The sequence below is a fragment of the Balaenoptera musculus genome, chromosome X, assembly GCF_009873245.2.
Source record: "Balaenoptera musculus isolate JJ_BM4_2016_0621 chromosome X, mBalMus1.pri.v3, whole genome shotgun sequence".
In the NCBI taxonomy this organism is placed as follows: domain Eukaryota; kingdom Metazoa; phylum Chordata; class Mammalia; order Artiodactyla; family Balaenopteridae; genus Balaenoptera; species Balaenoptera musculus.
The window spans coordinates 33,335,693-33,348,933 of NC_045806.1; the positions used below are offsets into that span (position 1 = coordinate 33,335,693).

The following is a 13,241-nucleotide window of genomic DNA, read 5'->3' on the forward strand; positions in this document are numbered from 1 at the left end:
GCAAGAGACAAAAGTCAGAGGAAAGCCATGAGCTGTGAAGTCAACGCTAGCGTAGAGACAGGCTAGGTCTGCGCTGAGCCAGAGAAATAGGAATGAAGAGAACCACTGAAAGCAAAACTGGGTGCTTATGCTTTACATCCGGGACATGGATGCTTCCTTAGAAATCCACTGTACGTACACCCCCTGCTCCTCCCAAAGCAGGCGCCTCCGGAGGGCTGGTGATATTCTCTTACCGACACAGGAGGCTGGTCGGCCACTCCACGCCTTGTTGTCCATACACGTGACTGTCTGCTCGCCTTTCAGTGTGTATCCTGGCGAGCAATAGTACTCACACCGGGAGTTAAAGTAGGCACCGTCGACGCACTTAAACCCTCCATTTGCCGGCATGGCAAGGGTAGGACATCGCTTTTCTGAAAAAGAGAAAACCAGAGATTCAGTATTACTTAGATTTTGTTCATGGAGTTTCAGAGTCCAGAAGCTCTGAAAGCATAGGGTGAAGTTAATTGAAATATAACTGATAGAAGTAGAGAAATGATAGATAGTGTAACCGAGCAGGACCCTATGGGCCCTCCCCGGGGCAGACCCCTCCCCCATACCCCCTGCTGTAGCTCCTCTCTGAAGACCCAGATGATAGCATCTGATGCATATTCCCTGAGTTTTTCAGATGCTAAAACCACCACCAAATGGAAGAAATTAACTACTTGATGATCATGAGCACGTAGCCCCCAGACCTTCTGGCGCCTAGAATGTTAACCTCCGTTTCCTCACCATCAGCCAATCAGAGAATTGTGTACAAGTTGATCACGTACCCTGCAACCCCCCTCCCTCACCTGGCTTTTAAAAATGCTGTGCTGAGATCTGCCGTTCAACACTGTGCCTATAGTTAACAACACTGTATTGTCATGTACAAATTTGTTAAGAGGGTAAATCTCATGTTGTGTTATTACCACAGCAAAAATAATAACAATAAATAAAAAGGAGAATAAAGACATGGGGAAAAAAAAATGCTGTGCTGAACGCTTTCAAGGAGTTGGTGGGGCGGTGGGTTTGGGCTCGAGCCACTCGTTCTCCTTGCTTGGCCCTGCAATAACCTTTCTCTGCTCCGAACTCCGATGTTTCGGTTTGGCCTCACTGTGCATCAGGCACATGAACTTGCATTTGGTAACAATGGTTGCATGTCACACAGAAGGGACACAAAGTTTTACACCAGACTGGCTTGGGTTGGCATCCCAGCTAAACCACGGTCTTATGCTGGGCTCCTCAGAAGTAGATGCTGAGACCAGGATTTCTGTGCAAGTGATTAAGAAAGTGCTCCCAGGGGAGACCAGTGAAGGGTGGGGGAAGCAGGACGGGGGGAGGGGAGGAAGCCGGGCAAGGTAGCAACTCAGGCAAAGTCAGCCTCAGCCTGATCCCGCAGGGGAGCTCTGGAGCGTGAGTGATGCCTGAGTCTGCCCTGCCTCCAGGCAGGCAGCGGGGCTTTCATAATCCTTTACCAGTCACTACTGGGCAGCTACAGGCTGCCCATGGGGAATGCTCTCCCTGTCAGAACGAAGAAAGCAGTCCTCTGAAGGCGCAGAGCCTCTTCTTCCTTGGTAGAAGATCAACTGAAGGTGCAAGTCATTAAGAGCAAAGCGCCCAGAAGCTGGGGGATGGACACACAGAACTGGTAGCAGGGCATCCAGGGACATCTGGGGGAAGCACTCAAAGTGTCCACTGTAGTCACCCAGAGGCGTAGTCTGCCTAGACTGGATCACAAGGCTGCAGCCCCCAACCTCAGTTTCCCGACAATAAAGTAATGGCACCCATATCAATAGCATTGTTGCAAAAATTGCATATATGTGAAATGCTTGGCACACAACAGGCGCTCCATCATGATAGCTTTTTTGAACAGCAATGGCATCTAAAATGCACTTCAACGATGCTGTGTCACTTGCAGTTTCCCAAATGAGATGACTTTCCAGGAAGCTAAAAGTCAGCCCCTGAAATGTGCTTCCAACCTTCTCCCCTGAGGCACAGCGCCTTTCATGGAATAAGCATCCTTCCGCGGTAATTCTCTCCCTGCCTCCCTAAGTTCTAGTCCTTGGGAGGACGCTTGTGTGTACTACCAGGATTTCATGGCAGCGCACCATTCTTATACTTCTGTCGGGTTTACACGTCTGTCTCTAATGCTATCCTGTGGGACCCCTGATGGCAGATGACCCTTGACGGCAGAGTGTGTCTTTACCTGTGTGTCTTGTTTGTTTTTCAATCCCCAAACCCTTTGCAGGGGCCAGCACTTTGCTAAACAGACCTCTGTTCTCTCCCCCTTTCCAAACAGCTGATGGCACCCCTCTGTCTGAAATGTGTCATGTTACTTCCGCCGTATCTTAGGAACGAACGCATGGCTTCTGCTCACAAGGGGAGTTTTTCTCATCAAAGACCACAAAGCATTCAGTAAAAATCCCTGAATCTCAGAGCAAAAGAACTTTGGCCCCGAATGGCCCCGAGGCCCCAACATGGGGCCTGGCTACTCACGCTTGCAGATGACCTTGTCCGACCACCGTTTGTTTGACTGGCATATCAGCTGGGAAGAACCATGCAGCTCGTAGCCCTTCTGGCAGCGAATGTCACACCTGGTTCCCAGGGCTGTTTTGTAGTATCCTCCCTGAGGGGCCCTGCAGTACACATCCCCGTACTTCACCTTGATGGGGGAGCACCACGGGGTGTCTACAGGTAGCAGAAACAAAGGAGAGGAGAAATAGCAAGTGACATCTTCAGAAAATGTGTCTTTTCACTCTCGAAGTCCCTGGCTGGCTGCATTCCAGATTTTGGACCTCCAAATAGTGCCCCATGTCTTTTAAGTTGTCTCTGGGTGGGGAGGTTATGATCATGGGACTAGGTGTCAGACATATACGAATATGGGTCCAGGTTCCTCCATTAGTAGCTGTGTGATCTTGGACAAGTTACTTAACCTCTCTGAGTCAATACCTCTACCTATGTCATAGGACTCTTACAAGTCCTCTTACAAGGACTGAAAAAAAAATGCATATCAAGCGTCTAGCACAGTGCCTAGCACGTAGTAAACGTTCAATGAATGCTTGTTCTTTTGAATATTTCCCTTAACTAGATACATAATTCCCTTGAGAGCAACTGTTACCATTGTGAACCTTAACCCCAGCCATCCATACAGAGTGGCGGGGGAGTCAATAATTGGTTAATTTAGATTTTTTTCCAAGTCTGTATCATATTCACTGTAAAAGCATTTAATACGATCTTAATGAATGTGAACGAAGCAACAATTTCCAGGGTTTTGCCACAGGATATAATTTGGGCTTAACGTCACAGAACAATTTCTCCCCATTGGGAAGCTACCTCCTTTTTCAGATGTCCCCAGTTAAGCCCCATTTAGGTAAGAGATGACACCCTTCTCCAATGGCAAAGTTCCAGGGCGTTTTGATTTTGGTCTCGTAGCTGCCCAGAGCACAGCTTAGGATGACACTATTAAATCAGAACCTCTCCCCTGGGCCTTTGGAAGGTGTCGCTGAGGGCCATAAGATTAGTAGGGCAAGACTAGCTCCTCGAAAGTTCCCACAGTGGCCACCGCACAGTCAATGGGGACCAGAGACTAGCTCCCTCAAGACTGTCAGGCTCTCCACGCCTCGCACAGGAGCCCCCTCCCTAGGGCTGCCAGCGCCTCACTCCACCCCAGCACCTGAGCTGACAGTGAGTGAAGTTCGTGCGCCATCATGTGGCCAAGAAGGAGGAAATTCCCTGTTTGACTTTGCCAGGAATTCTCTTCTGATGATGTGTTTCTGGCTTCTTCTCAGCCATGAAAACCAACAGTTCTGTCCAGCTCTCGTGCATGGACTGGTTTTTTTTTTGTTGTTGTTGTTGTTTTTTACTTATGTGCTTTGACATCTCCTTTGCCTAATATTTTCATCATATAATGTTTTGCAGACAGCGGCAAATGGGTGCTACCATTGGAACTCAAGCGGTATTTCCTGGACTTTCTGGGGAGAAGTGATGCCCCACGCTTAGCCTAGAGCTGATTAAGTTTGATCTCTTGGATGCAGTCTTGCAAGAGCTTACATTAGGCCTCCAGGCCTTCCTTGAACAAAGTTTCCTTCCTCTTGGGTTTATACATCTAGTCTGTATATGCTAAGATTTTTAAATGAGAAAAATCTGAACCCTGAAGTAAAGTACAAAACAGCATACATATCTCCATTATTTTCCTCTAAGTATAAAATAATTTTTTTTAAATAAATTTATTTATTTATTTATTTTTGGCTGCGTTGGGTCTTCGTTGCTGCACACGGGCTTTCTCTAGTTGCGGTGAGCGGGGGCTACTCTTAATTGCGGTGCACGGGCTTCTCATTGTGGTGGTTTCTCTTGTTGCGGAGCATGGGCTCTAGGCGCGCGGGCTTCAGTAGTTGTGGCGCACGGGCTTAGTTGCTCCGCAGCATGTGGGATCTTCCCGGGCCAGGGCTCGAACCTGTGTCCCCTGCATTGGCAGGCGGATTCTTAACCACTGCGCCACCAGGGAAGCCCGAGGGGCACGATTTTAGAGTAAACTAATATGAGGCAGCAGACCCACAATTCTTAGCACACACACATTATGGTTGTCTTTTCCACAAATGTGCCCAGGACAAATATTTAAGGCAGCAGGTCCATTAGAGAATGACCTGCATATACATATATTACAAATTCGCATATTTCAGTACAACCATGCAACTAGCAGATTTTTTTTACTCAGCTATTTTGAGTCTTCAAATCCTTCCAGCAGAGCTGCCTACACATCCAAGAGCTGTGCTGTTGTCAACATGTGGGGGGAAAAAATCTTGTTTTTATTTATTCGCAAAAGGAATTTCTTTTGGATTACTTTCCAAGACAAACCTTTGGAAGATATTTTGACATTTTAACAGCCCTGCAGTGATAGTAATTAAAAATTCAGTGAGTGACTTGAATTTGAAGTGCATGCAAATACCATGAGTTAAAAGTGAATTAGCGAAACATTTAACATAGAGATTTAGAGAAAGGAAGCTCTTATGCTGCTTCAATTAAGACAGGGTTTATTTAGGGAGAAATCTAAATCGATTATTTAGGAAAACTTTTTCATCTCCCTGGGCCATTGTGGAGCTCCTGGGGTAAGCAGTGTCATGTAGCAGACTAAGGAGGAGCTACTAGTGAACTCTGGATGTTGAGCTAAAACATCTGGATTTCAGACTCAAACATAATGTTTGCTAGCTGTGTGAGTCTACGCAAGTCACCTCCCCTCTCTAATCTGCGGTTCCTTCATCTGTAAATAAGTAATAACAACATATCTCTACAAGCCTTCCTCCTTCCCTCAATTACTGTGAAGACAGGATGGCATTCCAAGTAAAAGAATCAAATGCAATGCTTGCCACATTAAATGTTGGTTACACTTCACTTTCTGTTTTCTTTTATAAATTATCAATTTAATTCAAAAAAACATTTACTGAGTATATACACTGTACCAGACACTGTGTAGGGGCCTAAGGATCTAGAACTAATCTCCCAATGAACAATGGTTTGCCTCTAAGTTTTAAAACTAAAAACAATGACAATGAAAACAATTTCCTGAGAAGTATTTATTCTTAAACATTCCGGGTAAGCTCTAGGCCAGGCACATATTTTCGTGCATCTGGTTTACCTTCCACACTTGCAGTGCTGCGAAGCAAGGGTGAACACTGGGAACAATAATCTGAGGGTCACATGTGCACGCATGTGTTTTAGGAAGATTTTTCAATAAGGGAGTCGAAAAAAAAAGATTTTTCAAAACTCTCAATTAAGAAGTGTTAGGTATGTATATGTATAGCTGATTCACTTTGTTATAAAGCAGAAACTAACACACCATTGTAAAGCAATTATACTCCAATAAAGATGTTAAAAAAAAAAGTGTTAGGAATCAGAATACCACCTTACCCCAAACATCTAATTAACAAGTTTGTGCTTTGCTGGGTTGGTTAATTCCTGAGGCAGTAATAAAGGAGCTGTGGATAGGAATGAGTATTTGTATTCACAGGTCATAAGCAAACGTGGAACATGGTGGGAAACACGTGGACATAGACACCAGTCATTATATTAGAAAGGTTGTTCACTTGTATGGAAAACAACTGAGGGACTCTCTCCAACCAAAGGCTGACCAGTACTACCCTGATTCTCTCATAACTTAGACATATCACGACAGAGCAGGGGAGTGTCCTCCTGCCAGAATGCAGACAAATTTCCTGGGCAAAATGCCACAATAGAACTTTATTAATCAATTTTCTTCAAATTATTTCTCAACTGTAAAAGGAACTAGATTCAGAGAGAAATAATCTAAATTTACCCTCACTTTTCTCAGGGCTCCCAAAGCTTCAGAGAAACGACTCACCATTAGAAAATATTTATGGACATACTTACCTGAGCCTGCATAGAAGGTTCTTGGTTAGGCTTTTTATACCTGCTGGAGGGGGTGGATTGCTGGAAATGTGTAGAGATGGAGTTCTTTATCATTAAAGTTTCATTGGGCAACACACTTTACTCATCATTTCAGGAGCCAAGCCAGACTCACAAAGAGCACAATGAAATGAGCTTATGAAAATCAAGTTTTCTCATTCCTCATTCATCTCAGTACATTAGCAGCACTGGGTCCAGATTTGACCTTGGATGGTTTACTCTGGACGATTCTGGCTGTAATGTCTGAATCAGGTAGAACTCATGGCTTGATTTTCACTTTCATCAGCTAGAGCTTGGCTTTGCAGAAGTAAGGACAGTAAAGAAACTGATGAGAATAAAATGACCACTGGGGTGCTGAAGGACAGCACTTCAGAGATTTCCAAATGCTTTTTGTTTTCTTTCATTTGTTTTTCTGTATTTTCTTTCAAATGGGAGCATATGCATATTAATTTTAAAACATTTTGTTTTCTCGACAGGTAATTAGAACTTTAAAATGTGTTGTCTGGTCACTTTATTATAGTCTGCTCTGCAGGGCAAAAAGGAAAGTCCTCCTGGCATCAGCAGGTCTTCATTAGCACATAAGCAAAGCATTCACCTTTGTATCTAGCGTGTGAATACACGACTTCATCGTCTTCTAGCGGTGAGTCTCCAGATCCTACAATAAAAAAGAACAGAAACTGCAGCAAGAAAAGCCACATGATACGGACGAATATTTTTGAAGCACTGCTTTGGCACAGTCCATGCAAGAGGGGCTATTAGAACGCAGAGCCAAGAGTAAAAGCTTTTGTGGCCATTCATGAAGGGACAGGGGACCTCTCAGAGTGAACCTGGCTGGGCTGAGATTGCTAGAGCCAATCAAGATGAGCCTCAAATGGTTTTGGAATTACCACATGCCAACTGAAATTCTGGACTCGGGATTGAAAGAAAGTCAACTTCACTCTGAGAAGAGGCCAATGGATATGAATCTCATGCCAGAGGAGACGCAGTAAAATGTGTATAACTCAGATACGGCCCAGAGTTTCTCCAGCAATCAAAGAAAACCTGGTAGAACTGGGTGTTTATGTTACCTGAGAATCAGTCCATTTTATGAAATGAACTTGGGTGGACGACAAGGAGGAAAATCAAATGTCTTATCTTAATGACAAAGAAATATAAAGCTGCCTTGGTATATCTGTAGGAAATGAGTGTTGCAATTGATGATCTGGATGTTTATTCAAAACCTCTTCACCAAGGCATGGCTAAGGTCAAATTTCATGATGAGTCTTGCTACCCTTGAAAACCACGGCCTCATAGAGAAAGTCTGCGCTTAATTTTAAAATTTAAACTCATTTGGAAGTTGGAACTGAATCATTTTTAACATGTTAAATACTGAATTCCAGTAAATGGTAGATGCTTAATCTTTAAAGCAGTACCAGGCCCCAAACTTCCAAGCGATCATCTTAAATTTAGAGATCTTTCCTCCTAGCCTTCGTAGTCTGACCACTGACTGTTGAGTTAACACCATCTTGATCACACATTTACCAGCAGGAACTGCAACCGTCACAGATAAGAACATGTTCTTCTATGAGGTTATTGCAAGTCCTCACACGCCACAGCCTTGTTACACATCTAAGAGGATTGCTACACAAACAAGTTCAGGGCCGACTCTCAGAAACTGGATTTCTATACTCTGGGTTCTGAGTTTTCTCCATTTGCCTTCACCTGTACACATAACACCTACAGTGAGCCTTGATCCTGCTCGTTGCCCCCAGGCACGTCAGGAATAAACTACATGCATTGTTAAACCACAAATTCAACTCAAGACCACAGGCTCAACTCTGGTGTCATTTGAAGAGTGGTAAATGTTTGCCTAAAGAGAGGAACCCTCCTGGTTACACCATGAGACAAGTCTTTATAATGAGTCAAAAGGAGATATAAAGATGGTTCGCATCACCACCCCCAAGGTAGCAGCGTCCCTGGCAGAGCAAAGCAGCTCTTCTGTTCGTTTCTTTTTTTTTTTTTTTTTTTTTTTAACTATTGCTCCATCTTGTTCTGGCTTGCTCAGTTCTTTGGGGCTTTTTAAATTTTTGGCTGCGTTGGGTCTTTGTTGCTGCGCGTGGGTTTCTCTAGTTGAGGCGAGTGGGAGCTACTCTTTGTTGCGGTGCGTGGGCTTCTCATGCAGTGGCTTCTCTTGTTGCGGAGCATGGGGTCTAGGCATGCGGGCTTCAGTAGTTGTGGCACACGGGCTCTGGAGCACAGGCTCAGTAGTTGTGGCGCACGGGCTTAGTTGCTCCGCGGCAGGTGGGACCTTCCCGGACCAGGGCTCGAACCCGTGTGCCCTGCATTGGCAGGCGGATTCTCAACCACTGTGCCACCAGGGAAGCCCTCAGTTGTTTCTTTGGAAAGCTCATTGAAACCCAAAACCAGGCATTCTCACTACTGCCTTTACTTAAATTAGAGCCTGCAAGGCAGACAGTTCAGATGATCTCAAGAGGTTACCTTGATTAGCAACTTGATTAGTAGCTCACTTATATTGGTCCGTCTACCTCCACTTAGATCACAACCACTCATTATCTCTCTCTGCCTATCTTGAACTGTGATGACTCTAAGTCAGAAATTCCCCTTTGCCAATGATTGTTCCAGGGGTAGGCATGAAACCCAGTATTGGCCAATGACAAGGAAAAATATGTCTGCTTTGGGGGAACAGGGCTTATGGAAAAGACTTTCCCCCTGATAAAAGAGAAAAGTGCACAAGAAAACTCTTTTGCCCTCTTCTCTCCCTTCCTGCTTTGGAAGCTATGGTGTAAGGAAAAATGCCTGAAGCTACAGCAGCCATTTTGCAACCATGAGGTAAGATGTCTCAGGACAAAAGGTTTTTGGCTGAGGATGGTAGAGTGGAACTATTAAAAGAACCTGGGGTCTGTGATGACTTTATTGGGCTACTAAATCAACCCTAGACATCTTACCTCCATACTTCTTGCTAGGTCAATAATAAATGTCCTTTCAATTTAAGCCACTGTGAATAGCATTGTCACTTGCAGCTTAATGCATCCAAACTGATTCACAAATGAACAGGAAATTTACTGCCTATTATTGATAGGAGATAAGAGAATACAAAATAAATGGATATTAGCTACCCCTTCCCCCAGAATCCCAGTTTACATTCAGCCTAAACTCATATATCAACTTCTATAAAAAATGATGACTAGTCTACAAAATGGACATCATGAAGGATACAATAAGATCAAAGACCACTGACTAACTTATGTTCAGCAGACTGTACTTATTAAAGCTTACTAAAGCAGCAAAGGAAATTCACACATATTAGAGAAAGATTTTCCACAGGGTTAAAATAGAAAGAAAGGAATAAAAAGAGAGAGAGAAGTTGGCAGGGAAGGAGAGAGGGAGGTTTCCTAACAAACTTTCCTTTATTTACAAAAGGTCATCCCTTTAGAATTCTGGTTAATTGAGGTTTTGTCATGAAAACCATTAATCAGTCCTCATGTGGTTCAGATTACCACTCTTTGGAAAGAAAGCTTCAGTGCTTCTTCTACACAAATACAAATTCTACATTGGCTCAGAAATCAGAAACTCAGTGCCATATAGGATTCTGTCCCTCAGCCATACCTGGAGCCAATTCCATTTATAATTCTGCTCTCCTTGCAGAAACTTCATCTAAATCAACAGATTTGCAAAGAAATAGTCACTCCTTTTTTCCAAAGTTCAAAGAAGGGTCTTCCTGGCCCATTGAATCCCACCCTTTCATCCAGTATGTCCAGGTAGTTAACACCATTGAGGCAACCAACACACTCTTAAAAAATATCTATTAAATGTATTAAAATTACACCAGGAATTTAGATTTAGAAGGCTAGACTGCTCCTTTCATCACTCTAAAAGTTTTTTCATTGTGACGGTGGTGGGTAGAGGGAGCATTTGAAACTAATGGAAGATGTAGCCAATTTGCTAAACTACATTCCTGTATTGACTGTGATACATGATGCAAGTTGACAGATTTGCTGGTTCTGTGTTAAAGTTTTAGCTCAAAGGGTTGGGTTTATTTTTTAATTATTTTGAAGATAGCTATACATTCTTAACTTTTGTCAGAAATTTTTCTTTCTCCCCCTCATCATCCTTATTCTAATTTTATTACTATCAGGAGTCATTATATTTAATAGTAAACTGCATCATCAATTTTATACTGAAAGTCAATGGGAAAATCAAACTCACTTCGCAGTAAAGATTCTTAACCTGAGTCCCTGGCCTCCTAGAGGAACAATGGAAGTGCTTTGGGGGAGTCCATGAACCCCTTGTAATTGGACATGCTTTTTAGTACATGAATATACTTTCCTGGGGAAAAACTTGCTAACTTTTAGTAGATTTTAATAAGGGTCTGTGATCCAAAAAATTATTAAGAATCATGGTTTTACAGCATTCTTTATTATGAAGCATGTTAGAGTATTTACTAAAGAAGTATGTAGTATCTCCTTGATATTTGAAACTTTTTAGTATGGGAGAGGAGAGACAAATATTTAAAACAAGGATAAGTGCTTATCTTTATTAGATCTTACTGCTTTCTTCTCTAGATTATTGCTATCCAATGGAACTTTCTGCAATGATGGACATGCTCTATATCTATGCTGTACAATAGGATAGCCACTAGCCACGTGTGATCATTAAGCACTTGAAATATGGCTAGTACAACTGGGGGGATACATTTTTTATTTCATTGAACTTTAATTAATTTAAATTTATACAGCCATGTGGCTAGTGGTTACCATACTAGACAGCATAGGTCTAGACTTCATTTAAAAATATATATTTTGTGGAGATAAATCATGTCTCTAAATTGCTCAGTGGTGAGAACCATGTCTAATTTGCCTTGTATACCTAGCATATGATTCAGAATTGGTAGTTGACAAATGTTGGAAGAAAAGAGAAAAATCTGCCTCATGTTTCTTATGACACATAAATCATGTGTCATTATGCTCGTATGTCTGGAATGGTTTTATCCCACTCAGTATAGCTTCAGGATATAAATTTGAACGGTGACAATACTGGAGATTTGGATGTTTAGAAAAAGGTATTTTGGGGACTTCCTTGGTGGCACAGTGGTTAAGAATCCGCCTGCCAATGCAGGGGACACAGGTTCGATCCCTGGTCCGGGAAGATCCCACATGCCGTGGAGCAACTAAGCCCGCAAGCCACAACTACTGAGCCTGCGTGCCACAACTACTGAAGCCCACATGCCTAGAACCTGTGCTCCGCAACAAGAGAAGCCACCACAATGAGAAGGCCACGCACTGCAATGAAGAGTAGCCCCCGCTCAGCTGGCCGCAACTAGAGAAAGCCTGCATGCAGCAATGAAGACCCAACACAGCCAAAAATAAATAAATTAAAATAAACAAATAAATTTTAAGAAAAAGGAAAAGGTATTTTGCACTATTGGAAGCCACAGGGTATTCATTTACAGGAACCAGATGATTTAGTGCTAGCAAATGATTTGCCAAAGTGGCTACACTGCAGCTGTAGTAAAGTCAAAAGGACATTTGAATGGCTTCTGAACAAAGATCAAATCCAGGGCACTGCCAGGAAAACACAGCCTACAGATAAAGCCAAGGATATGACTGTCAAATCCTTTGTTAAGTCAAGGTGGTGCTTCAGAGTACTTTCAGTCATACAAGAGTCCCTTTAGAGAGTAAAGGTGTGTCTCCCAGATCCTCTCAATGAAACAACAGAGAAGAGTTTATGTCTATGAGATTTGTGGATGTGGCTTCTGTCTAATGGACAGAACATCTAATGGACAGGAGACCCACAAAGTTCTTAATGAGGTATATATTCAGAAATATTACCAACATGACTGAGGGGGACAGAGACATTATAGAATGAGGAGAGCCCTTTGAACTCCCAGAATTCTACTGTCAGGAAACAGGCTCATAGAGCTGCTTAGCTGTAGATAGGTGTTACCCTTCCTGGAAAAGGAAAGACTGCTTAGAGGGTGGAATCAAGAGCCTAGAGAATAGAGCAGAGAACCATAAAGAATTCTTTCCAGACTGTGAGGCCTGAAGAAAGAACTACCAAAACTTGGCCAGCTAGATTTCAGGATTTCTATGGAACAGTGACTCCTTTATGCCTCCCATTTAACCCCATTTTTAACAGGAATCTCTATAGCAGTTATATTATGGCTATTCAACCATTGTAGGTTGGGTACATGGGGAGAAGATACCTCTTTGGTTTTACAGGTCTACAGATAGAGAAGAACTGTATTCAAGCAGCTACAGTCAAGGAAGTACATAGAAGGAGCCTCATCCCCACCTGGACCTGATTTAGATGATGAGATTCTGGACTTTGAGCTGATGCTACAATGGGATAAGACTTTTAGGGACCTTGGGAGGGCGTGAGTGTATTTTGCATGTGGGAAGGACATGGATCACTGGGTGCCAGAGGGTAGACTGTGATATGCAGCCTCCAAGATGGCCCCCAGTGATCCCTTTCTCCTGGAATTCATACCTTTGTGTAACTCTCCCTTATTGGAATGGACTTAATGACTTTGCTTCTAATGAAAAGAATATAGCAGAAGGGATGTTATATCTCTTCTGAGATATAAAAAGACTGTGGTTTCCATCTTGGACATTCTCTTACTGTCTTTCTTAGATCACTCATCCTGGGGCATGCCAGCTGCCAAGTCTTGATGGAGTCCTATATAGAGAAGCCCATGTGGCGAGGAACCAAAGCCTGCCAATAATCATGTGAATAAGGTTGGAAGAAGATCTACACACACACACATACACACACGTCGAGCCTTCAGATTAAACCTCAGGCCAAGG

At 43.1% G+C, this 13,241-nt stretch overlaps 1 protein-coding gene across 2 annotated transcripts in view; it reads right to left on the minus strand.

Annotated features, from left to right (window-relative positions):
• The window catches only part of SRPX (sushi repeat containing protein X-linked), a 112,710-nt gene that overhangs the window by 57,382 nt on the left and 42,087 nt on the right, over positions 1–13,241 (minus strand). The window contains exons 2-4 of one of the 2 annotated variants that reach the window (XM_036841044.1): positions 7,034–7,093; positions 2,515–2,706; positions 234–410 (exon numbers count right to left, since the gene is read on the minus strand). In XM_036841044.1, coding sequence (XP_036696939.1) covers positions 234–410; positions 2,515–2,706; positions 7,034–7,093 — 429 coding nt within the window. The remainder of the gene's footprint in view (positions 1–233; positions 411–2,514; positions 2,707–7,033; positions 7,094–13,241) is intronic. The other variant, XM_036841045.1, reaches the window with a different exon arrangement.